The sequence below is a fragment of the Falco punctatus genome, assembly GCF_963210335.1.
Source record: "Falco punctatus genome assembly, chromosome: 3".
NCBI lineage: Eukaryota > Metazoa > Chordata > Aves > Falconiformes > Falconidae > Falco > Falco punctatus.
In genome coordinates, this window is record NC_137582.1 from 31108204 (window position 1) to 31134326 (window position 26123).

The 26123-nt window shown below is 42.5% G+C and overlaps 1 protein-coding gene across 5 annotated transcripts in view; it reads right to left on the minus strand.

Moving 5' to 3' along the window:
* Window positions 1-61: 61 nt before the first annotated feature.
* LOC308060559 (neural-cadherin-like) overlaps window positions 62-26123 on the minus strand; it is a 61782-nt gene continuing 35720 nt past the window's right edge. For 4 of the 5 annotated variants that reach the window (XM_080379450.1, XM_080379449.1, XM_080379452.1 and 1 more), the window contains 19 exons: window positions 25373-25559; window positions 25047-25190; window positions 23067-23350; window positions 20465-22082; window positions 18489-18582; window positions 17568-17752; window positions 16731-16963; window positions 15439-15716; window positions 13591-13805; window positions 13168-13295; window positions 12213-12340; window positions 11952-12075; window positions 11688-11868; window positions 8576-8742; window positions 7639-7903; window positions 6685-6865; window positions 5069-5322; window positions 3990-4144; window positions 62-3573 (listed from right to left, as the gene is read on the minus strand). In XM_080379450.1, coding sequence (XP_080235576.1) covers window positions 3172-3573; window positions 3990-4144; window positions 5069-5322; window positions 6685-6865; window positions 7639-7903; window positions 8576-8742; window positions 11688-11868; window positions 11952-12075; window positions 12213-12340; window positions 13168-13295; window positions 13591-13805; window positions 15439-15716; window positions 16731-16963; window positions 17568-17752; window positions 18489-18582; window positions 20465-22082; window positions 23067-23350; window positions 25047-25190; window positions 25373-25559 — 5223 coding nt within the window. In that variant the 3' untranslated portion in view covers window positions 62-3171. Of the gene's footprint in view, window positions 3574-3989; window positions 4145-4375; window positions 4434-5068; window positions 5323-6684; window positions 6866-7638; window positions 7904-8575; window positions 8743-11687; window positions 11869-11951; window positions 12076-12212; window positions 12341-13167; window positions 13296-13590; window positions 13806-15438; window positions 15717-16730; window positions 16964-17567; window positions 17753-18488; window positions 18583-20464; window positions 22083-23066; window positions 23351-25046; window positions 25191-25372; window positions 25560-26123 lie in introns of those variants that run through there. The other variant, XM_080379451.1, reaches the window with a different exon arrangement.

The following is a 26123-nucleotide window of genomic DNA, read 5'->3' on the forward strand; positions in this document are numbered from 1 at the left end:
GCGGGGGGCGGGGCCGCGTCCCGTTACCTCGCCGGTCACCTGCGCTGTGGCTGCGGCGGGCAGCGCACACCCCCGGGAGCCAGCCGGGTGGCAGGACAGCCCGACCTTCATCCGCACCGGTGTGGGGCGTGGGCAGCCCCCCGCCTCACCGCCAGCACCGCCGCAGCGTGCCCCCCCTGCGTGTCCCCCGTGGCCGGGGTCCCTCGCGGCGTCGCTCCGAGGCCCGGCCCCGTTGGAGCGGCGCCTCTTGCCGCCCGCCCTGGCAGCGCAGCCCGCAGGCCGCGGGCTCGTAAATCCTCCCTGGCCTTACCTCTCCCTCCTCCCGCGCCTTCCCCTGCTGCTGCCGAGTTCAGTAACAGTAAATACATGGTTTGATGTGTGGTGACGGCAGTGAGCTAGAGAAGGGGGCGGGAGGGCAGTTCCCGGAGCGCGGCCCTTCCAGTGGTCAGAGCGGGCTCCTGCCGCCCAGCCCAGGGCAAAACGGCTGGCGGCCTCCGGCCGGTGCACACCTTCACGCCTTATGAAACGGCGGAGGAGCTGAGACCTCCGTCCATGAAGAAGGGCAGATGCAAACCAAGTGGCAGAAGCAGCTACTTCCCTTCAGCAGCACCTTCCACTGCTATTAAGACATCGGCACTTAGGCAGTCCACATCCGCCCGTGCCACTTAAACCTGCCCCTAGCCAGGCGCTGGCTCTCAAGCTTTCCATATATCCCTGTTCCTAGGATGTCAGTGTCTGGTGGAGAAGCAGGATGACTAGCAGAAGCTTTTAAGTCATTTAGCTGAATGATTTTCAAATATTTTCCCAAGAAAAGGGCTCACAAAGGTTGCATGGCAAGTTTTCTATGTAGATATACAATGCAAATCTCTTTTGCCCCAGTCACTGCTGTAAGCAGCTAGGCTGTTCTCCCTTTCCTGCAGGACTGCTACTCACCTACTCAACAGCCACAACTTCTGCAGCAAGCAGAACAGGAGATACTGCATCAAACTGGTGCCCAGTACGGCCCTTTCTCAGCCTTAAGCCATCTAACTATGCAGCTGGACAGTGACCCGCCAGCCATGAACGTCCTGCATTTTGCCGTAAGTGACCCAAGGAGACAGAAGAGCTTTCCTCTTTCTTGTCTTCCGTAAGGACATTACATGTCCTGACTACAATGCAATTTGTTACTGTGTTACTTTCTGTCTTCAGTTTTTTGAAGGCAAAAAATTAACTACTGCTTCAGCTTTCCTGAGTTATTGTTTAATGCATCCATATGTAAAACGTTCAGTTTCAGAATATAAATTACAAAATAATCCTTTGGGAAATTATTGTTAGCCTGGTCTCTTTTGGAAGAGGCAGTTTACCAATAATTATGCTAAGCTTTACCTGATACCAAGTTCAGAAGAGACAACTTAATAAAGAGCAATAAAAACATATACGCACTTCATGAAAATGTTCTATGAGTTCAAGACTCGGAACAGTCACCTTACCGAAGTTCTGGGGCTCAGCAGTTTTCATCCGCTCCAACAACGTATGTAATATGACCAGATGTAAGAGATTTTGTAGTTTCTTACTGTACCATACATCTTTAGAAAGGAGGAAAAATTTACATTAAGTAAGATGAGGCTATACGTTAATACAGTATTTATTTTTTATGACTTTGTAAGAACAATCAATGTCCAGCCATGTGAGACTTTGGCATGAAGGAGTGGCTCATACTGACTCTTTGCTCCAAATCTTTCTAATAAATATTGCTATTTTAGTATGATTTTATGTATAATTTTACAGAATTAATGCAGATTGTTTTATTCAGTTCACACAGTGGCTTTGTTCAATCAATTTGCAGTGTAAATTATACTTGTTCTAATAGTATCAAAATCTTCCTTCTAGGTACAAAACTAATTTACATTTACATTTTTTTATGCCAAGTAAAATTATGAATAGTTATGAAATATCTAATTTTAAAACAGTATTTATAAATAAAAGGAAGTGTCAAGACTTCAGTGAAAAACAAACATTGAATATCATGTTATACTGGTAATTAAAAAAACACCGAGTAGACAACAATTTCAAAAACCTTAGCGTTTCAGAGCTTTCAAGCACTCTGTAAGCACCTATTAACTTTGACACTTCACCCCATGCATTGGGAGCTGCCCCTATTTCAGAGAGGTAAGAGGGAAAGGGAAAGAACAAGGTGATTTACCCATGGTTAGAGAGGTGAGTGTTCAAATCGATGTTAGATTTCAGAAGCTCCTGACTCCCTTTCCATGCTCAAACCAGTCCTTTTTTGGGGAGTGGGAGTAAGAGGAGGCAAAGAGGAACAGGGTCTTTCTGTTTCAAGGATCCCAATTTTTACAATGACTGTCCTGATGGAAAGAGTTCAGTTCCAGCTCTTCGCACCTGCTATCAGCTGTTCTGTTTTCCTGCTGCAGACTTTGAAGAAGGGCTCCACGTGAAAAGCAAAGTTGGAAATAAAAGCTTACCAAATAGAAACTTTTTCTGGGTCTTAAACCTGCTTTTAAGAGTGTAAAATTGGCAGACCGGCAAAATGCTATTCACAGCTAGGATCTTTCCACTCTTTTCCACTCTTTATGGGTAATTAGAAAAAGGGTCTGACAGAATAAGTCTCAGCAGCCTGTAATAGTGAGTGAGGTGGTATGTGTGTGATGTCAAGCGAGATTACAGTTTAGTGGGACAAAAAAAGCTGACAAGAAAACCAGATATTTAAAATGTTTTATATTTAAAATTTGTAATAATTATTTCACAGTCTAAAATTAATGCAATTAAAAAAAAATGCCCTACGTATTGTTACCAACCTGTTGGGATTCATATTAATACTAGGGAGAAAATAATTCAAGTTCTTGCATCCAGGATAATTCTACTAAGTCACCATGGTCTACACAAATAAAAAGGGATATTATAATGCTATTCTATACAAAGCCTACGTTCCAAACTTTTCAAGAAAATCCATGCTTTCAAAGTCTTTGCAATTCTACGATTCAAAACTGTTTGTACAGTGCATATAAAAACACCATTCAGATTATCACTCCTGGGAAAAGCGCGTATATCATACTACTGTAACTAAAAACTTGCATCAAGTAAGTTACTTGATGTACCTTATATATAAAAAATGGCATTATTAAAAGTAGTGTCCATATGTCATGGCAATGTGTCAAGTTCCTTTAACTCCAGTTACAAGTGTTCATTTGAGACTGTATAGAGTTCTTTAAGCTTGTCAAACTTTGACCCCCACTCTTGGAGGCAATCGTAATTTAGATCTTCATCACCACTAATGGAGTCTAAGGAACTAAGGCTCCCCGCTAGAGAGCATTGCCCTTCTAAGCAGTAAAAATGAATAGTGTCAGCAGGAAGACTCTGTAGATCATTGTCTGCATCCCAGATGAGTTGAGAAACATATTCCTTGAAATCTGGGATGCTGGCAACAGCTGATGTCGATTGGTTTTGATGTGCATGTTGTGGGAGTGAGTCCTTTTTCAGGCCAGTGGGTCTCCTGGAGTGTGGAGCAGCCACCCTCAAGGAGCAGTGGGGAGTGGTGTGGAGAGGTTTCTTCAGTTCACCTATATCATAAGCATTCTGGAAGAAAAAAGAATGCAAATATCAGAGAGAAGCAACACAAAAGGAAACAGGTTCCAAAAAATGTTTTAAAACTCAACACAACACTGAAGTGGATGCTCTAAGTTTTCTACAAGCTGAAGAAAAGAGAGGCCCTAGTTCAGAGAGCTATGTTCAGATCGTAATGATAGTCTTCAGCTAAAGGAAGAATGCTGTGTTCAAAGCAGCCCCCTCCAAGGTGGCCACAGATGACCAGCAATGTGAAAGGTACAGACCGGGTTGAAATAGAAGCCTCCCACTCAAGAGTACTTCAGGTTAAAGACAAATAAAAAATAAAAAGCCAATTCGATAGGGACAGTATGTTCAATAAAAGGTCTGGGAAAGGAAGGTGAGGAGAGGTTGGATTTGCAAAGACTGGACTGAAGCTGCAATCATACCTGGTCACGTTCTCCACCTCCTTCTTCATTATAATTGAAGACATTTTCTCTAACATCCTCCCAGCTTTCACGCTCTTCAGGAATGTGGTAAATTCCTCCTTTCCGAAACCCTGAACTTCCCCACTGACTCCACACTGTGTAGGAGACCAAGAGTGCTAGAAGACATAAAGACACATATTTGTTATGTGACATATGACAACGTATGATGCATGATAAATAAGTAGATACATGACTCCTGAGATATTAAATTAACTCTTAATTTGACAATCAAATTCCCAGGTAAGAAATGCATAATTTTTAATACATAAACAACTTATATTCAGGAATGTAAAGAATCATCTATGTATATTACATCATAAACTTCATTAAAAGGGTATTTTACTTACCTAAAGGAATCCATTTAAATAGAAGGCATTTTGGCCAATCTCTGGCCTTTCACCAATCCTGAGTAAATAAGATACCCAAAGTAAGTAAAACACTGTTTTAATGAAGGTTACAAGTGTAATATAGTCATGGAGTCTTTACTATTCTGACATGCGTATGCAGTTTATCAACATGAAAACACTTTTATGATGTTACTAACTTTTCAGCCAAAGTGCATCTTGAACTGGACACACTGTGAACATCTCTTTCTGTTTCACACTCATAATGAGGCTCCCCTGTTAAGACTGTAAACTTTCTAGAGGAAGATCTCTCTCTTCCTTCCTAATACGTGAACAGCAGGTACTAGCTGTAGGTCCTACCTATAACAAATGTAAGGGCTCAGGGCAGGTGGGAGTTTTAGAGGAATGCAGCTGCACACAGATTTGCACACACAGATGGAAAGCTCTCACTTAAGAAGGACTGAAAATAAGTGATTCTAAAAGGAGAAGTCCTAAATTTGCTTGAACTGGTTTCAAAGTAAGTAAACTAGAACAATGTGCTAACGCTTGTTTTTTAGCACCCTCAGATGAACTCCCAGTGGGTGATCTCCAGAAAAAGTGAAACACTGATCACAACATCCAAGGGTAAAGCAGATTAGATTCAATGGAGCAAGGTACAAGGTTAAAAAGAAAGAAAAAAGGTACTTGCTTTCCTACCTAGGAAGACAAGGAGGCACATGCTGATTGCTAGAATAGAGCCAGAGCTGAGTCCAATGGGTCTTCCAGCCTTCACCTGGCTAATTTCACACCATCTTCCCTTATAACCTTCAGGGCATTGGCAGATAGTCTTGTCTTGGGATTGAGCTACACAGGTACCCCCATTCCTACAGGTCCAGTGTCCACAAGGTGATGAGGTGCAGTGTCTGAGCCCTGTAAGGTTGTCAGTCACTTCTACTTTCCCAGCTGGGCACCTGAACATCAAAAGCAGAAGGTATCTTTTAGGCAAGCAAAGCACCTGGAGTTGTATGTTGTTTTGTGCAGTTTGTTGCTTTTCTTTTCTTCAAAGCTAACAATTAACATCTTTTCAAGCAAACCACAAATCCACATTGAGAGTATGAAATACATGTAAAGTCTAACATAGTGAGCTAGTAGGCTTATGAAAACATTAACATATATTCTGCTTTCCCTCTTCAGAAGATAGGCAGAAGACCTTCAGCTCCTTCCTTAAAAAATGGATGCATCGGTTTCTGAACAGATTAATCCTTTTTCTACAGACATGTTCAAAACCCCTAGAAAGAAATGAATAGCTGAGATCAATGGGAAAAAGGCTAGCTAGCATAGTATATGCTTTGTAATGTTCATTTGGACCTTTGGGAGAGATGTCGTTGACCGCCTCAGAATGACCAATCTTGTCCTTTAGGACTGCAGAGAAAGCGATTACTTCTGCTATGCAATTGGAGAGGCCATGGAGGAATACTGTGAGGGCACAGACCTGCTTCCTGCAATCCAAAGAAGAAATACTAGCGAATAAATGGACGAGCCTTCATATTGTTCTTTCACTAGATGACTGAAGAAAGGAGCGTCCCAAGGCGCTCTTAAGACCATCTCACAGCCTCCTTCAGCAATGAATCACTGGGCCTCAGAAGTGCCAAGTTTTGGCTGAATTGAAGGAATTCAAGTGGATCCTTCTCCCACTCCTTCAGGTATGTATGTATGGTTTTAATAACAGAAATGCCTGTGTTTTGATTTGCATATTTTATTATTTATTTTGAACATTTTCTTTAAAGAGTGGATCTTCTCCAAGGAACTAACTGTGTAGCATGCCACCTGGTGGGCTTTCGTTCTGACCCTGGGCAGCCAATTTTAGAATCCAGTTTTGTGACAGTCTAATTTTGAAGGTCTCATTGTTTCATACAAAGCATGATTAATTTGAACTTCTTTACAGAAAATATATGTAAATATATACTGTATATGCAATATATATTTTATACACATACATATACACCCACTATATAAGAATATACATATTTTCACACGGAGAAGGAGAGACCAAAGCTTTTGCAATCCACCTTTTATCAAAGGGCATTTCACTTCCTCACTGGCCTGTGATCTCACCGTGGAAAAAGTGGTGAATACGTTCCATATTAGACTTGCAGGAAAAGGCAAGTTTGGTCCCTAATGGGAGATGGGATGGAGAGAAGGATTTCTCCTTGGGATGCTCCTCTCTGGCCAGATCAGGAGGGACTTTCACTGTTAGAAGCAAGTTGCCTGAACTGAAGTGGAAAGAGCGAGCTTCCCAGCCACCCCTGGATGAAAACCAAAGCTTAATGTACCGGCATTCATATTTTCTCCACAGGTCTACACAAAGGAAAGGGCTGTAACAGGGTTGGCTGCTGCAGGCACTGGAATGGCATCCCATCGTGACACCTTGCCGCCTCAGAATTAAGCCGAACTCTGTGCTTTTGCCCTCCATGAGAAGTGGCTGACCATTCAGCTGGACATCACGCATACAACCTGCATCAAAGTAGGGGAGTATACAGAGAAATACATTGAGTTAGCAACTTCCCCACCTTAAGCCTCACCCCCAACACACATGCAGGAGATCTTAGAGCACTGTAGAAAACTTAAAACATTTTTAAAAAAGATCCTTATACTGCTTATAAGTTTTATTTTATAAGAAGAGCTACAGGACATGTGACTACGTGCTCTGGCTGATCTACAGACTGATGGTACTTTTCCAGGACAGCTTGGCTATAGCAATGCAATGATTTAACAGAACTGCTATGAACCAGAACAGCTCCACTAAATTAATCTCGATTTAAATTTCAGTCTTTAAAGTGGGGCTGAATGAGAAGCAACAGAATGGAAAAAGCTGTCTTCTTGTTGAGCTGCAATCTCGAAGTCCCAGCACCCCACCCCAGGAAATGGAGACAGACACCATGAATCGCTTTGCAGATCCTTTTCCTCCTACCACGGGGTGTTGTGTCTGTTCCTTAAACCCTTCCAAGGCACAAAGGGTGTGAAGACTGCAGCATGAGTTCCCTGCTTGGGGTCTTTGGCATGGGAAATACAATCAGAAGGGCTATTTTTTAGTATCTACAGGAAATCTCACATCTTCAGCAGGACCAGATACAACGGCAAACAGAGTTGAACATTGGCTTTGAATTCTCTAGTAGAGGAGGTGTGATTTCATGGGCATAGTAGTCTCCATGGGAATTCCTACCTGCATTTTAGACTCTCCAGTACAGTCAAAGATGCCACTTTTAGGAACCCATCATATCACATACCTTGGAAGTCACTCTCTGAATGATTGGGAAGGCGGTTTCCTAGCACGATGCTTGTCCAATCCATTTCAAACCATCTATTTGTACCCAAGACAGAGGTCACTTCTTGATCACCTCCACCACTGTTAACGCGCAGGGTAAATTCATTGTTGTAGCGCTCCATGGCCAGAAGAACCCACTGGCCATTGTTTATACGTAATGTCCTCATTCTCAGAGAGTGATCTTTGTCTCCCAAGCTGAAGTTAACACTAAAGAAACCCTCAACCACCTAGAGGAAGATGATAAAGACCTTTAATAAAAGAAATGCACTTCTAAATGTTATTACACAGTCCTGCCTCAAGAAATGGACCCGAGTTTTTAAAATGAAAATGGCAGTCTTGTTTTTAAGTGCTTTATTCCTAGATAAAAATTACCACAATAAAACTGCAGGTCCAGGAATTATCAAATTTCTTCTTCAAAAGCCATTCTTCTAACTCACATAAACATTTTTATCAGTCTTCTCCCCACTGATGTCTACCTCTAGGTCCTCCCAGCTGACCCTCCGGTTGCAATTGGAATAATTAGCCTCTGTCTAGCCAATATAATCCAGAGATATTTTTTTTCAGCAGCACCAAAAATGTAGAGACAAGTTTTATAGCCAGAGACATATAGAAGCAAAAGGAAAAGGCAAACAGGACAAAACAATCTTCTTCATGCATGTGTACCACATGCACTGCCTGTACATTTTGCAGGCAATGAAACAACTAGAATCTATGCTATGAAAGGGTAATACTGAGAAAGACAACAAAAATGAGAGTAGTTACCCTCATACGGAAAATTCTTGCTCTTTATTACATTACAGAATAGGTATCCTTAATTTTAAACTACACCTTTTTCTCTTACTAGGGGACTCCATGACAAATTAAGAGCGATGAAACAGAATGGCTTTTGGACTGCTTACCTCCAGGCGGATGTATCCATTCCCATCTGCTGAGGCCAAGCTGAGAAGGGTGCTGTGCGAGATACGGGTGCGCACCATCAGCTGAATCTGAGTGCTGTGAGAGCTGAGGATGCTTCTTGGCTCATAATGGATCCAACTGTCCCTTCCGAAAGCCCATTCTGGAAGAGCTAAGCACAACACACACAAAACCAAAGTGAAAATCTCAGAAACTACTGCTCCCTCAGTTCTCTACTGCTTGATAATTAACCAGTTCTGAATGCTTAGTTTTAGTTCTTAAGAAACTTCGGCAATGCAATGAAGCATCATGGAAAGCACCCCCCACTGTGAAGGGAATTAAGAGAAAAAGAACAACTCAAGGATACAGAATTTGGGCAGGAAAGGAACAATTAGATACTGTCTCTTAACATTCTGCCTGTCACAAGCTACATGTTCTACCAATCACTCCTACGCTGAGCCCAATAATATTTTAATTTTTTTTGAGATCTGAAGCATGTCTTCCAGTAAATTAGTTGGTATTGATCTGAAGGAAAAAAAATAATAATGAGAGATAATCTAATGTTTCTTTCAGTAGTTTAGTCCTGTGGTTAATAACCCTCACTGTTAGAAAATATGCACTTCCCATTTCAGTTGGCACAAGAAAAAGTCTCAGAGCAGGTACAGAGTCAAAAGTCATCTTGTTTGTTGTTTTTTTTTAATTACAAACAGAGATTAAGTCAGTGTTTATTACTGTAGCTAGGGAAAATGCACTGAAATTTATTCATTCCCCATCATCCTGGGGAATCCATCTGAGAGTGATCCGGCAGAAAGTTTGATGAAGTTGCACTGCACACTTTTGTGCAAATCAAAAACCACTAAACCACCTAGACCCTGGTGCTCTTACACAGCAGGCACCCATTTCAGTCTCGCTACCTGACAGCAATCCTACGTCTGCTTGTGCTGGGCACAGCTTAGTTGGAAAAAGAAACTAAGAAAAAAGAAACTTCTTACCAAATAAAGACATAGTCCAAGTTATTCACTAGGCAGGAAGAACACTGAGTCACCAACAGCTAATCTGAGGTCAGTGTCAGGCAAGTAGAAATCCAGAGTGCCCAGCTCATCCTGGGGCATTTAGTCTGGTTCCCAGGACACGAAATATCAAATGATCAAGAGACTTCACTTCTGCACTCTCTTTTCCTCCCACCGTTTCTTCTCTCTTTTCTGTCTTGAGGCATGTTCTCATCTCTCCTCTAACTTATTCCCCTCATACTATTCTTCCCAACCCACTGTTCTCTCTTGTTCACTGTCTGCAGCTACAAGCTCTAGCTGACGAACAGGCATGGATTTTCCTGGGACATTACATTGACTGCTGTCCCCCGCTGTCTGCTCCTTGCTGTGAGCAAGGGTCAGCCATTCAGAAAGCACCAGTTGAACATCAGCATTTTGCAGCCCAATGTATTGGAAGAAGCCGGATTCTTTTTTCCTATTTTTAAAAACATATTTAAATATATAAATATATATATACTTAAAAAAGTTTTCCTATTACCTCAGGATACGACATGGATTTGGAGTAATTACTTTCTGAGCACTTGGTTTGTCCCACAGTGGTGAGGGGTAGGAGCCAATACAGCAGTTGGGCTTGTGAACCAGCATCCCAAGATAATGCAGAACAGAGTAAGGTTTAAATCTAGGTGGGTGTTTATAAACCAGTATCACCTGTCTGCAAAATGTTAATACAAATGACTGAACTTTATTAACCATTTCCATGGTCATTATAAACACTTTAAACAGTGAAGGCTCCAGGCCTAGAGCATTCCAATTACGATTCCAGTCCTCACCCCGCTGGACAGACAAAGCTTCCACTGGGTAATTTACTGTCATAACTTTTAAGTCTGGTGTGGCAGACGGAGAAAGGAAGAGAGGGTCTGGCTGCCTGCATAGGGTATTATTGTTCCATATGCAAGAAGGAAAAGTACGCACATTGAGCTGAAAGTATATGTGCAATACACCACCAGTCCTGTCTATTGATCACTACACATTGCTTCAATGCTAGCTTGGATGTGCTTCTTTTCAGCTGCTCAATGCTGCTCACCCTCACCTGTAGCTCATTCAGACTACAGGATGGAGGGGGCTAATTCTTTTCCGACACTACAGAAAGCCCCCAGACTTACAGGGCACTGGTTCTCATTATAGACTGTTATTATCAACCCCACCATTTGTACCTTGTACCTAGAGGGAGAAGGCAGATACAGGCAAGTCAAGTCCCAATAAACCCCTGTAACTCACTTCTGATTTCTGCTTCAGAGCAATGGCTGATGAGGGTATTAAGATAGGGAGGACAGAGCCAACTTCAGGTGTGTGTCCCCTGTACCAAACACGGCTGTGGGCTACTAGGAGTTAAATAATTTATTTCCTAAAGTTTTGAACTGTGCTAAAATTTTGCACTTTCTTACAATGTCTCTGAGGTTTTCATTATCCATCCTTGCATGCTTTTGTTCTCTGCTACAGCTTTTGTGCTGATTTTGTACAGGATAACACATTTGCTGGAGCCAGCCTGGTATTATGTCCCCAGGTGCACCCACTGCTGTGGTCTAGGGGCATTGCACAACTTTCCGTTCATTCCAGTGACAGACACAAATGCAATTATCCCTATTTTACAGATGGAAAATTCGGCCTGCGGATAACTTGAGGGTTATGCCCCCAGGTTTCACAAAGAGAACTTACCAAGCTGGCAACCTCATCACGCTTATAACCACTGCAAGGTGACAAATAGCACCATGTTCATTAAACTACATTTTGTGATCAATATGATCAGAGGAAGAAGGCACAAGGCAGAATGTTTCATCTTTCAGCACTGAGAGAGAAGGTGCTGTGATGAAAAGGACGAAACAATCCATCTGACCACTTGCCTCTCCTGCAAAGTAAAGCAGGTCTCAACAAGACCCTCATCTGTGACACTACTTCACTCAACCACAGTTAGAAGGATCTTTATATTGCTGCAGATCTAAATCATTCCCAGAGTACAGCAAGGTCTTATTACACTACTCGGTTCCAAATCGTGGCAAATTTAGAGCAGTATGTTTGATGCTGTTCCTGCACAACCTCACCATAATTTTTTCCCTAGAACTTGCAGTACCTTTTTCGCATGCTGGTCCAGCATATCCTGGGAAACAGTCACAGCGGAAGAAATCCCAACCACCAACACACTTGCCGTGGGTGCCACAGGAGGCCATCCCACCACTCTGACACATTTCATCTGTAAGGACACAGCCAGGAGCGCTGTTCAAGGACTCTGCAGGGTGCTCTAAATCATAGACCTGGGAAAGGACAAAGAGGAAGCATCACATCAGATGTCTACAGTTAACAGCGGTAAACCCAAGACTGGCCTTAGTAGCCCTACCTTACTATCAACAATGACATTGCGAATGCAGCCAACAAACCCTCTGAAATGCCTTCGTGAATTGTGGTAAGGCAAAGTCTTCTTAACACCACCCAGCTGCAGGGGCTGATGGCCACTGAAGAGCCTACCCATGATGAAGGGAAGGGAGGGAAAGAAAGAATTAGTGGCATGCAAAACACAGCAGCTTGGCTGATTCTTCCCCTCCCCTTTAGCTCTTTTGAGTAATTATGTTTCCAGTTCTTGTTGTTGGGGTTTTTTTACCTTTGAGATTCCACAGTCTCTCCAGAGGCTTCACATGCAGACAGATCCATTTGGGACATCTTCTTAATGACACTGTCATTATCTCTAACCGAGACATTTACACAGTGGTCAAGAATCAGCTTCACTTTCTAGAAAAAAAGCATTATTTAAAACAATTGCATTCAGAGATGTGCATACATTTTAATTACACATTTACTTTCATTTAGCAGAAAGGGGAATAGTAACTAGCAATTACAGTGCAGAAGACTTTATTAAAATAATAAAACACTTCCACATACTAATCTGGAAATTTATTGCACATGGTGTATAACTCAGATACGTTAAGAAAGATCTGAGTCTACTATGGCCATGCCAAGTCACTAACATGGTAGAGGGAAGATGGGATTTTCTTGGGAGTTTTCTGCCAAATCAGAACTCAGAGAGACAATCTAGCAGAGTGAACGGTCTGCTAGGCTCCCCATCCCAGATCCTGACATGCCCCACAGCTTGTCTTATGTGGGAGAAGAAGGGGGAGTCTAGCAGATGCCTTCACCAGTGTTATATCAGCAAGATGTTCCTCATACACAAAAGCCTATCTATCTCCTTTGCGCTGCAAGTCTAAAGTCATTTGGTGCAGCAGGGTTTTCCACTCAGAGAAATTAAGGATATTTCACTCCATCAGTCCAGGAATCATTTAGCCCTTGGATTATCACAGCTCTGTAGTCTAAGCAATAGACAGGATCATTAAACAAAGTAAATAGCCGGGCCAGTTTCAAAATTGGATCTGACTTCTCCAGGCCTTGTTCTGCTTCACTGCTTCAAGAGGAGATATGGGCTGACAAACTTCAGTCCCTGCTGTTGCAGGTGATGAAAGACTAATTGATAAAAGAACTTTACAGAAGGGAGGAAAGATTTGGAAGGAATAACTAAGTACATGAATTAGTGCTTCCACAGGATAGTCCATATTTACACTTGCCTTTCCATCATTTATAATTTTAATATTGTGCCAGCGGCGATCTGCAACATTAACTTTTCGTGACAGCTGCAGGAAAAGCTCACCAGAGCTGTGGCTCACGGTCAGCGACGGGACACCACTGGAAAGCTCTGCAAAGGAAAGACACTTATTGGATATGCACTAACCATGCTCCCACTCAAACTCAGTTGAAACGACTGTTGCAGTTAGATTTTAGTTGGAGGAGTTCTTCAGACACTTAAAGAAATCCAGCTTCTAACACAGTGACACAGGATACAAACTAGGCATGGTGGCAAATTTTTCTGCATTCTCCTCATTCTCCAAAAGTAACTTTCTGAACTTTTTATTAAGAAAAACCCTATCACCTGTAAGTAGAATCTCACCTTTGCACAAACACAAAGAACAAACACTTTTTAAGGTGCTAACCTAAAGCAAGGAAATCTTCCCGTTCTCCAGGCTGCCCTCGCACCACTGGTCCATGGTACAGCAGAAGGCCATCGGTGACTTCAGTGATAAACTCTAAGGAGATGTGGCTCTCAAAGCAAGGCTTAAGAGGAGGGAACCAGGCATAACCGTGGCCTCTGAAGCTGTGTTTTGTCTGCTGGCAGTCTGGTCCATGGAAATTTGCAGAACATTTGCATCTATTAAATAAATAAAAGCAAAAATTCACCATCCAAGCAGAAGTCATGAAGGGCTCTTCCCACAGCAGGGCTCTCCCGCTTTAAACACAGGAGCTCATGTTGCCTAGGCCATAGCACAGGTTAAGCCCTAGCAAAACTCCCATCAAAAAATGTTCCCTATTGACTTGTTTGTAGAAATACAATTTAGCTTTAGTTCTACATGATAATACGTCTATGCAAGAATATTCTGTGAATAAATGACAGAGCTGTTTTAATATACAAAGCACATGAAAACCTCTAATCTCTTCAGAAAAAAAAAAAAAAAGAAACCTTCTTTTCACTAGCCTTACTTAAAAGCTTGTTTAAAGACTTTATAATGTTGATAGGGAAAGCAAAGGAACCACAGAATCATAGAATACCAGGTTGGAAGGTACCTCAGGGATCACCTGTCCAACCTTTCCTGGCAAAAGCACGGTCTAGACAAAATGGCCCAGCACCCTGCCCAGCTGAATCTCAAAAGTGTCTGATGTTGGGGAATCCACCACTTCCCTGGGGAGATTATTCCAATGGCTGGCTGTTCTTATGGTGAAAAATGGTCCTCTTGTGTCTAATCAGAATCTCCCCAGGAAGGTAATATCACCCAGAAAAGGTAAGAAGAGATGTGACAGTCGTAGATCTTGACATCTTCTGGCAAGCTACTTGCTGGTTTATTTCCTTTGCACTATGAAAAATAAATGCTTGGGGTTCTTTCCTTAATACTCTGGGTATTCTGTAGAAGAGTAATCACAGCATGACAATAACAAAAACTGTAAGGGGGAAACCAAAGGGGCAAGGAGGACAGGGAGGGGGACCAGCTGGGTTCCTACTTCTTGGTTTCTGCTTTCCATAGATTGCTAGTACCTACTGAGAGCAGAACGACAGCGGTCAGATGCAGAAAAAGATCACTCACAAAACTACTGAATATGGAGCAGAAGCAAAAAACCGTCAGAGTTGAGCAAATGATAGGTATCAGAGCCTACCAAGCGTTTCTGGGCAGAAAAATTTCCCTGGTTGCTTACACATGAGCAACAATGTCAGACTCAGATCTTTACCACGACCAGGGCTCCTGCAGCTTCAGTATGAGTCCTGTCACCCCTATCAAGGGTGCTCAGGAGAGGCTGGCCAGTTGTTTCTACTTTCCTATGTTGGGATGACCATTTTTAAGCAAACATGCTTAAGGCTTGCCTTCTGGAGGGGGACCAAGCTCATTCTCAGCTAGTATAGTCCCATCATTTTTTTCATCTTTATGCTATTTTATTTATGACTTGTTGTTTTGGGGAAAAAATGAAGCAAGAAACGTGGGGAAGAGGCTATTAAGTGATGTGATTAAAAAGCGTTAAGGTAGGCTGCACAAAATAAGAGCATTTTGTGGGGTAGCATTAACGGAACCGGTGCAGCTTGCAAACTTCCCAAGGTTTTCCTGGAGACTATGTCAAATCTAAGTACCAACGTGAAAACAGAGGTTTGTTTGCAAGACATGTGCACGAAGTATAACAAACCTCAGATCCGCCACAGTGAGAAGACATGCAATGATGCCCCCTCCAGCTTCCCGTCACCCTCCTTACAGACTGAACGAGAAGTGTTTTGTTTGCACACCAGATGAGTCTTTACCAACCTGTAGCCCAAATCAGTATCCACGCACGTGCCACCGTTGAGACAAGCGTTTGTCTGGTATGAGGAGCAGGAGAGATGAGGGCTCTCCCGAGCTGCACAGCCACACAGGGCATGACTCAGGACTGTCACCGACAGCAGTGAAACATTTCCAGCTGTGGTTATTGTTGGCACATGGCTCTGTTCATGCTTGCTGATGCATCCGCTGCTATGAGTGCAGTTTGCAGTCAGACATTCATCAATGCCAATCTGGGTGATATTGATATTCAAGATGTTTTCCAGCTGTGGAGAACAATTAGCGGCATTCATTTGACTTGTCAACAGAAAGGAAAGTCCCAAGTGACAGCAATGAAGAGCCCAAGTCTTATTTATTTCCAAAACTGGCTGCTGTGCCACTTCCTTCCAACATCTACCCTACCCAGCCAAAGGCAGTTCAGCCTGGCATCTGTTAAGGCCAAAGTCTTGGTTTAAGTCAATTATAGCATGGATAAGCACTTGGAGGACAAAAAATAGCATCATCTTCATCATAAACTGAGTGGATAAATTTTAATCACTGATGGTTCTGATGGATTATTTACATAGCACCTGAGTTGTGTTTTTAAATTTGGACCTCTATCTTAAGAATATTGGGAAGGGTGGACAGGCATGGGGCAATGAAGCAATACTTTTTCTGGTGAGAGTGGGTTGCTACTGCGGCACAGATTCTAAACCTAACCCTTATTTCAGCCTCTGTGTACCAAGACACATTTCCAACAGACCCAGACATTTAACTCTTATCAATACTTCTTTTGCAAGAGGGGCAGGAATGTTACTAAATTGTCAATGCACATTTCCAACCTGGTTTTCCACTGGGGAGTGGTTATTTTACTGCTTTGCCCTCTTAACTCAGAAAGCTGGAACTTCTGAGTGGCATGTGAGTTTCGGCTACAGAACATTTCTGTGTAGAGGACTAAAAATTGACACATTAAGATACCATGTAGAAAGGCAACAGCCAAACACATCCTTTACACAGATTTTTAGTCTTTTCAACAGGAAAAACATGTTCACATTCCTAAAAGCTCATTGTATTTGGGTTGCTTAATATATATTTATAGGCTGGCTTTTAAAACATTCACATTTGAAATTTCTAATATGTGCGAAAGGTCTGTTTGACTTTATTGATTAAAACTTTTCATTTTTCTCACACATTACTCCCTCGGTCATTCTAAGTATGTGCATTCACTAGGCAATGGATATTATCTGAATAGACACAATAAGAAGATGCTGTGGTTTCATGTGTAGTATGGATATACTTACCCGTGCTCTGGAGGCTGCTACATTGCCGTTAAGTTTTTCTGCTTTATAGTAAGGTGGACCATAAACTGCAAACCAAATATCAACCCCTCGGGTTTGATTTGGGCTATTTAATACACTGAAAATGTGAACGTTTTCCAGTTGGACTGATACAATTTCTGAAATCAGCTTCTTCATCTGGTAGTATTTACTCTCTTTTTCAGGGGTTTGGGATATGAACTCCTCAGGAGTGATATCTGTAATGGAAGTTAAAAACCTGACAAACACATATCTTGCAAATGGTTGTAGCAGTAGAAGAGAGGAGCACCACAGAATAAATATTAAGGTTGCAGAAAATAGAGTCACTTATAAATTCAGGAATATTTTACATTTTAAGCTCTGAAATGTTCCATGCTGGCTTCTGCTTACAGTTTGTGTTCTGAAGCTTTTTGACTCTTACTAATTTGTTTTTTATTATTATTCTTTTAAATCAGAAACTTGTTTAAGAAGATTTTACTTTTTCCACAAAGACTGAAACGATCTGGTGAATTTCAGGCAGACACTTGTTCAAATGAAGGTTTTTTTCTGAAATGTATGTTTCATTAAAAATCTGGTGTAGAAATCTTTCACCTTTGTCTTCTGCATTAAACAAGCATTTCTGGCTGTCTTCTTTCTCCACAGATGCTTCTTCACATGCAGTGTCAAAGGACCCTACAAAGGTGCATTTTCAAACCCTTATCTAAAAAACTATTAACTCCCATCCCATGTCTAAGAGCATTAGAATTCTAAGTAACACAGCAGTAACATTAAAAAGGTAGATTTCAGTATTATGATCCTAAAGTACTTCATCACATTGTTTACCTGTTATTCGCATAGAACCAGCATTATGGAGGGCATCATCTCTGATTTCCTTCACTATAACCTTTACAGTTGAGACAACATCTGGCCAGACTCCGTCAATGACTCTAACTCTTATGTTGTAAGTTCCTGGTGGAGTTCCTTCTTTAATAGTCAGCAAACCTGAGCTATCGTTAAGGATAAAGTACCTGTAATAAGAGTTAAGCCAAGGAACAAGCTATGAGAAGTTCAAAAGCTAATTAGTAATTACCATCACTGCTAGTTTTTCTGACCCACTTTATTTTGGGAAAGCTAGCAAAGAAAGCAGATGTGTTCCTTCATGAAGGGACACAGCAGAACAGAACTTTGTTACATTGCCTTCTCTTGGCTCATAACGACTCCTTGCCATGAGAAGGTTTCTTCCTGCTTTTATGCCATATCAACTGTGTAGGAAGACTCAGGCTACTATAGCTATACATTGAGAGTGACACCTCTGTCAAAACCTCTGAATGGCACATGTACATCTCAACACCAGCCACAATCCAGACACTTTGATGTGAATACATCCAATACAAATAAGGTCTTACAACAAGTGGTGACATGGAAACACCAGCTCTCCAGGAGCTTGGATGAAGGAGGATGGAAGTTAGTGAGTACTTTTTCTGTAGTGGCTCACTGATGCTGACTGTGGGTACAACTGTGAACAGGACTTTATAATGGTGTTCTAGCCCATCAGGCAATGGGAAGCAGACTGGTTTGGCATGCAGCATTATTTAATGCAGCCTCACACTCAGAAGGGCTTTTGGAGAGCTACGCACAAGCATCTAGCAGAATGCTTTTGCTCACTTGTTCTCAAAAAAAGGCAGTTTAAATACTTTTTATGGTCTTGTGTGTGGGCAAGTTTACCATACATTTCACCCAACTTCCATTTTTCCCTCCAAATACCTTGATGTTTTCCCTTCAAATTGGTAGATTTTGCGATCCCAATCATCATCATCAGGGGCAAGGACCTGGCCCAATACAGTCGTGGGGAGGATACCTACAATAGGATAGCACAGAAGTGGCACAGTCGGACCTCTCACACATGCACAAACAGGTTGGCCATTCAAATTTTACTGGTTTGTCTTAAGTCTAAAACCTCTACAGAAGAGTTGTGATAGCTCCCTAGAGAAGATGGGCACCAGTTTGCAAATACTGTGTGGTGTTCTGCTTATTGGGTGTTTGCTGGACGGCTACATAGATACAATTCAACAGGTGGCTGCAATGAAAAACAATGGGAAGGAAAAAAGAAAAGCCACCTCTGAGGAAAGATGGAAAAGATATTCAGACTTCCTCATTTTCACTATTTTGGCTGCAGTATCCAACAAGCTTACAGAGTGGTTTAGACAGGGATTGGGGTTTGGCAGGAAAAACAACCAAAATGCTGACTGGGTTATAAAGGGCAAAAAATAATAGCAATTTGGAGATAATTACAGCAAGATAGAGAGGACGTCCAAAATAGAGGAACTAGGCTTATTTTGAGTAGGTGGTGAAAATTTGGGGTCAGATGGAAAGAAGCATGTGTTCTGCTGGTTTTGCATCCTCTCAGCAATGCTCACAAATTAGTATTTTTTTTTTTTACAAAAGCTATTTCTGAAGGAAAAGTCCACAGTTATCTGGATTCACAGATCTACTGAGCAAAGAGACAAAGAAGAGGAAAAAATGTGGGACTTCACCTTGTGAAAGGGAACAGGACAAACCCTGACAACTGAGGGACTGCATGCAAAAAGAAAACTGTACCTCTCTGGCAACTGTGGCAACTTTCATTGGATATTTTGCAGGAGACAGTATACAGGATGCCCTGGTGTTTGACTTCCATGTTATATGAACGTACAAACGACTGTGATAGTAGCTTTCCGATTCTGACTCCTTAACATTTTAAATAACTGAAGATATGAAGACTTGAATATTTCCTCCCAGAAATTAACAGTACAGATGAGTTTAACCTTTAAAGAGGCAACTAAAAGGGAATTCAGGCTTAAAGAAAAGATCTGGTACTTAGGCTATAAGCAGAGTTTCTCAGCAAATAGCAAACAGACTTGGTTTCAACATTACAAAAAGCTGAACTTCAGAGTGAGCACTCAATGGGCAGAACAACATTTCAGCACAAATAAAAGTCAACAGCATCTACACAGAAGCAGTTTCTATTGCATCCATGATAGACAATCTATTTAATGTGCTGTTGAACCACAGGATACACAGCAGAGTAGAAGAAATGACCTGAGCCTACCTGGGTGCAAGCATCCCACAATCTTTTTACCTGTGTGGTTTATTTTGCTGTTGGGCTTATTATGTGGGGACACTGGATCACTAGAGAACTGCTAGCTAATTGCCAAAGCAGGAAGGGAAAGGTGGCTTCTCTTGTACTGCCTGCAGCCAACGTTCACAGAAAATTCCCCCATAACATTATTTGTTAGCTGAAGGTTCATATGAATGTCTCGGGCAGTTTACCATGAGTTCAACTTAAGTGTATTCACTAAAACTGAATTCAGTCTGGAGGAGGAAAAAGGTTTAAGGAGGAGGAAGAAGGTCCTCAGAATTCAGACTTGTCACTTCTCAGCAATATTATGAATTCTGTTAATTTTTTCCCCCTGAAACGTTAATGCTGCTGGAAAACTGTTTCTGAAAACAAGAGACCATTATTCAAGTTTGATAGAAACACGCACAGAACAGCAGCCAGCTATGCTTTTTCTTCAAGGCTCAGTTTCTTCCACAAACCAAGTGGCCCAGAGTCCTGTGCCCCACACACCTACTGCTCTCTGGTGGGGCTTAAGTAAATTTCAGTAGCACCTCTACTAAGATCTTAGTTTACATGGAAGAGGACAGAGACCTCCTTTGACCTTACTGTCACATTTGGAAGCAAGCAAGGAGGAGTGATTTACCATCATAGCTGTAAATGAGACATTCCATGTAGCCAGCAGAATGCGGGTGGTCATTTTGGTCCCCGATATTGACAGTCAGCGTGTTGGTGGAGCTCATAGGTGGGATGCCACTGTCCGTGATCAGGATGGGCAGGTAGAACACCTTGTGCACTTCCCTGTCAAAGGTACGCAGCGCAGTGAGCAAGGCACTTCCATTGTGGAAGTCCTGCAAGTTGAAGTTAGACAGACTGTGGAAATCACTGAGAAGATGAAAGGAGAAAGGTGCACCATTAGCAGCAGTGTCTCGGTCCTTAGCATACAGCAATGTAGAGGTCTCATTCATTTGGACAGCCTGTGGAGAAGCTGTGTTTTCCCAGACCACTGGGTTATAATGAGCCTCAAACTCTGGCCCATTGTCATTTATGTCCTGCAGAGTCACTGAAACAGTGGCACTGCCCGTCAGAGGAGGCTGCCCCATATCGGTGGCAATGACAATGAGTTGGTACTGTGTCACTGTCTCATGATCCAGCACTCCTGCAACCGTCACCCACCCATCATTAGCCACAGAGAACTGGCCACCTGTGTCAGACTTGTTTAGTAGGTGAAATGAGAACCTTCCGTTCAGGCCAGAATCCAAGTCAACAGCAGAAACCTGAACAACTTTGGTGCCAACTGGTGCATCTTCCCCCAGTGCAGCCACTTCATAGAACTGGGGGTAGAAGACAGGAGCATGGTCATTGGAGTCCTCCACATAGATCACGCAGTGAGCAACGCTGAAGAAATCTGTGTCCTCTGCTTTCACAGTCAAATTGAACACCCTCTCATGAGGCTTCTCAAAGTCAATCCGCTTTCGCAGCCTGATAAACCCACAGTTGTTAACTTCATCTGTCTCTATAGAGAACTTGTGGTCGTTGTCCCCATCAAGGATGCTGAATGTCACCATGGCATTTTCTCCCTCATCTCTGTCCACAGCAGACACCACTGCCACCTCAGTGTTAATACTTGCATTCTCAGAGACAAATGCCGTGTAGATCCTTTGCAGGAAGACTGGAGCATGATCATTTACATCGGTCACCAAAATAGTGGCGGTGCCTGTCCCAGTGAGCCCTCCTCCATCTCTGGCCTCAACCACTACTAGGTACTTGTCTTCCTTCTCCCGATCAAGGGACCCAAGCACTGTATAGATGGTGCCACTAACTGAATCAATTGAGAACAAATCCAGATTAATTTCATTTTGGACATTCTGAATGATGCTGTACGTTAGCACGGCATTCACACCAGCCTTTGGGTCATCGAGGTCCACTGCTGTCATTTCCATGATAGGAGTGTCTGCTGGAGAATCCTCAGGGACATGGCCCATGAAACATCCATCCAACACACAGAGGAAAAGGGGTGCATTGTCGTTCACATCCCTCACTTCTATGATTACATCTGCAAAGCCAGTCAGTCCCTCTCCACTCTCATCTGTTCCAAGAACAAGAAAGCGCCACACTGATCGCTTCTCACGGTCCAATCTTCTATTTGCGCTGATCTCACCTGTGTTCTCATTGATGCTGAATTCGCTGCCAGCCCCCTGCCCATGCAGGGAATAGTTAATGGCATTTTGATCAGCTGCTTGGTCAGGGTCTGTTGCAGAAACCTGGAACAAGCCACAGCAGGTAAGTGTTTATGTAAAAAGAAAAGGGGAAATCACTGTTCTGTTGATGGCAGTTGGTATTGCACAGGCTAAATAAATAGCATGCATTTTAACAGCAAACATCTACTGGTTTCAGTTATTCAGGTCAGGTACTCTTTCAATATAAACATCATGCATGGCCTAGGGAAAGATCACATTTAGACAGACTAATACATTCTACTTCCCAAAGTATATTTCCAAAATATACTTGTTTTGGGAAGAGGAAATAACTGCAGGAGGAACCAAGAGCAAGCAGTAACAGATGTGCTGAGCAAAAGTTTCTTGTGAAACTCTTTGGAGCTGGAATACAAAGGCACATGGGGGCTGTTGCTCTCTAGGTGAACGGAATGCTGCGAACACAGGTGGCCATACAGCCAAGCTGATTATCAACACAGGCCAGAGAGAACTCCCAGCTCCTGATTTGCATCCAGGGATCGCTTGGGAGACCACTAGTTGGGCCAGCTGAGCAGTCCTCATGCCAGGGACTGCTGTACCAACAAAACAACGAAGATGATTGAGTTCCAGAGTCAAATAACAATCCCTGGTAATGTTTATTGGGTAGTATAAATGTAGCCAAAGAGTCTGTGACCTAAATGCACGAAGTACACCTGCCAACCACGCTATGCTTATACAGTTACTCAAAATATGCTAACTCTGCTTTGTGAAGGAAAGCCATCACATTTTTTAACATTTACAAACAGAATCATTTGGAAAAGACCCTTAAGATTGTTGATTCCAACCATTATTTATGCTGGTCAGGGGAGCAAGTCCACCATGCAAATTCAGCCAGGCTTTCTTTATTCTCTTCTTTACAGAAAGTTACTAGTTACATCTGAATACCAAGGCTCACCCACAATAAAGAAATTAACTTTTTAAATTTGTGTGAATGGATGGGATTCAGCTGAACAAAAAGCCAGGTTTTGCTCTGCTTTGTGCAAACTGCTTTACCTTTAGAACAAGTACAGGCAGATCTGTGAGCTCCTCCAAGACACTGCCCTGGTATTCATTCTGAGTGAAGACTGGTGCTTCATCATTCTTATTGACAACATTGATGATGACAAGAGTGTGGTTTTCCCATTTTCCATCAGAAGCTACAAGCCGGAGCTCGTAACGTTGTTCTTGTTCATAATCCAGAGGCTGAGCAATAAAGACAGTTCCAACCTCAGGTTCCACGTCAAAAACTCCTTTCACATTTCCTGATGTGATCTGATACCTTAGTCTGGCATTTGCACCTACAAGAGAAAGCAAACAACCACTGCCTGTTCACTCCGTGCATGCTCCATCCAGCTGTACACAGCTGACATACCCAAGAGAAGCCTTATTTACCCAGACTGTTACAGGGTGTGTGGGAGATAAAACATAGGCATAGGCACAAACAGAAAGACCCAGCTATGTAATTTGAAGGGTTTGTGTATGGTAGATTGGGGGTTAGGTCTGCATTTACATATATTTACAAATACAATTTGCAGTCACGGACAAGCGCCTGTTTATTGATAATGAAGGAGTTGTGTGCCTCATTTGCCAATAACAAAAAAGTAACATGCTATTAAAATACTAGAAGCTCTTTTTGCTCAATGTTTCCCAAGTCTCCCATTTCAAATGCCAATATTCCTTAACCTTTTTTTTTATATATATACCACTGGATGGTGCTAAAATATAACAAATGTCCTCTGTGAGCAAGAATACATCTCAGAAGAACATTCCACCTGTTCAACAGCAGTTGTTTGATTGCTGCAAAATGTTTAGGAACAAAAAACCAAAAGAGTGGTGTTTCATGTTTACTTATTTGAAAAGGAGAAAAATACATGACATTCCATTTCAGGATAGAAAGTAATTCCCCAAATTAAATAGGTGAACCGCTAGGAGTAGAAAGAAAATTCAGCATTTTAAGTAGTGAGTGAACTGTGGATTTTAAAAGACTGGAACAACACGGATGGCAAGAAAGTGAAAAGGCTGTGTGCAACATTAGTGCTTGGAGGAGCTTGGCTTTGAGCATCATGAGTTTGAGCATCACTTGCTAGTCACTTTTGCCAAATTCTCTCCAGTGCAGCAGCCAGTTTTGAATGGCCTCTTCTCCATCATGGGCACTAAGAGGCACAGGCATTACAGTACTGCCACCAGAAGGAATGGTCAGCTCTCACCTGCTCCCAGCAACACATTCCTCTGGTGCTTATCTGGGCTCTGTCACCAGCACACCCAGCTTGCCTTCTTTTTTAAAACTGGTTTGTTTTTCTCCAGCAAGTTGAGCTGGACCAACTCATGAAAGGAGCAAAAAAGCCGCAGTAAAAGCAAAGACAGGAACTGAGTGGTGGTGCATGCTGTTGGACTGGCTCAGCCCATCTGATCTCACCACACTGTAGGGGCAGTTTCACACCATCAGAGCTGATGTAATTGTGAGCCCTAAAAGAAGGTCTGGCTGTCCCTTTTTCCCTGCCTCATTCTTGCCTTCATTTCTGGCCATGTCATCCCACATATTCTAATGTTTGTCAGATTCTTCCACAAGCATATCCAACCCAGTAACTCACCAAAGAGCACACAGGTTTGGTTTTCTTGCAATAGTAATAAGTAAAACTGATGCCCAGGGAGACCTGGAAAGCACAGGAGTCAGCACAAAGCAAACACATGCTCAGGAGTGAGTTAGTTTTTATGTTACCTCTTGTGAAGTTACAGCTGGGTTGTGACCCCAGGTGATTTCATTCTGCCCCAAAAAGATTGCCGGCTAGCTTAACCTTTGCACTGCAAACCTGAGAACCTAATGAAAGAAAATGCTCCTGTGTGCCCAGAACTTTTCTCCTCGCTATTACAAATGCTTGAAATGCTTAATCACTTCCTGAATACGGAAAATTTACTTGCCATGAAGGAAGTAGCCCCACATACAACACACAGTAATACTAAGAGGACTTAGAAAGCCATGCAGAGTCTACTCACCCTCATCTTCATCATCTGCTGTTGCTGTCACAACAGGACTTCCAACATCCCTGTCCTCATCTATGCTGACCTCATACACTGACCGAGGAAATGCTGGAGCGTTGTCATTCACATCACTGACAAAAATCCTTACATAGGCTGTGTCTAAGAAGGAGATTCAAGAGGAACATATAGATGAGAAATGGCAGAGGTGGAGTACCTCTTGTTGTATTTCAGACAGCTCACATACACCCCACACACCCCCACCCCACCCCCAAGACTCGAAAAGTTAAGGAACCCAATTTCTGATACATTTTACCCAATATATAATTCCTTACTACTTCTACCTGTGTTGGGCTGCCCATGAACACCAGGTCTAGCAGATTCTGAAGAGTCCTGAGACTGAACTTCAATCAGGTAAGAGGCTCTTTTCTCTCTGTCAAAAGTTGCATGGGTGGAAATAATTCCTGTCTCAGGCTCAATGGTGAAGAACTGGTAATCCTCACCAGCATCTTTCAATATTAAGTAGTGAACCTAAAAATAAAATAGTAAAGAGAGGTTGCATTTTCCACTTTCATTTCTATGTCCAAGTGCTGTGACTTCCCCCTTCCTCCGTAGTCCCCTAGGTCTGCCTGCAAAGTAGCAACACCGAGGAAAGACAGTTAATCTGGACATAATTTTTCTAATTCTTTTGCCCATTTTGATACAAAAACCCCCAGAATTCTTAAACAGAAGATCATCTGTACCAGTGATATCAAGGCCCATCAAGCCCTAATCTCCAACAGTGGCCAGCAGGAGCAGTTAAGAAAGATCATGAATAACAAAAGGACAGAGAATGTATGGAATGGCATCTTCCCTGGCATCTCCCCAGATTCTAGCAACCCACTGTGCTTCTGATCACAAAAGAAGTGGGGTTAACTGAGAGTATGGGTCCTGTTCAGCAGGACTGAACAAATTAAAACCTCCACTGATGAAAGCTACCCGCATTTGCCCCTGTAACAAAGGCTTGGCTTCCTCTGAAAAAAACGTTGCCAACGTTGCCACCACCAAGTCATGTCCAGAGCACTGCCAGGCAGTTCTACCACACAGGCTGCTCTT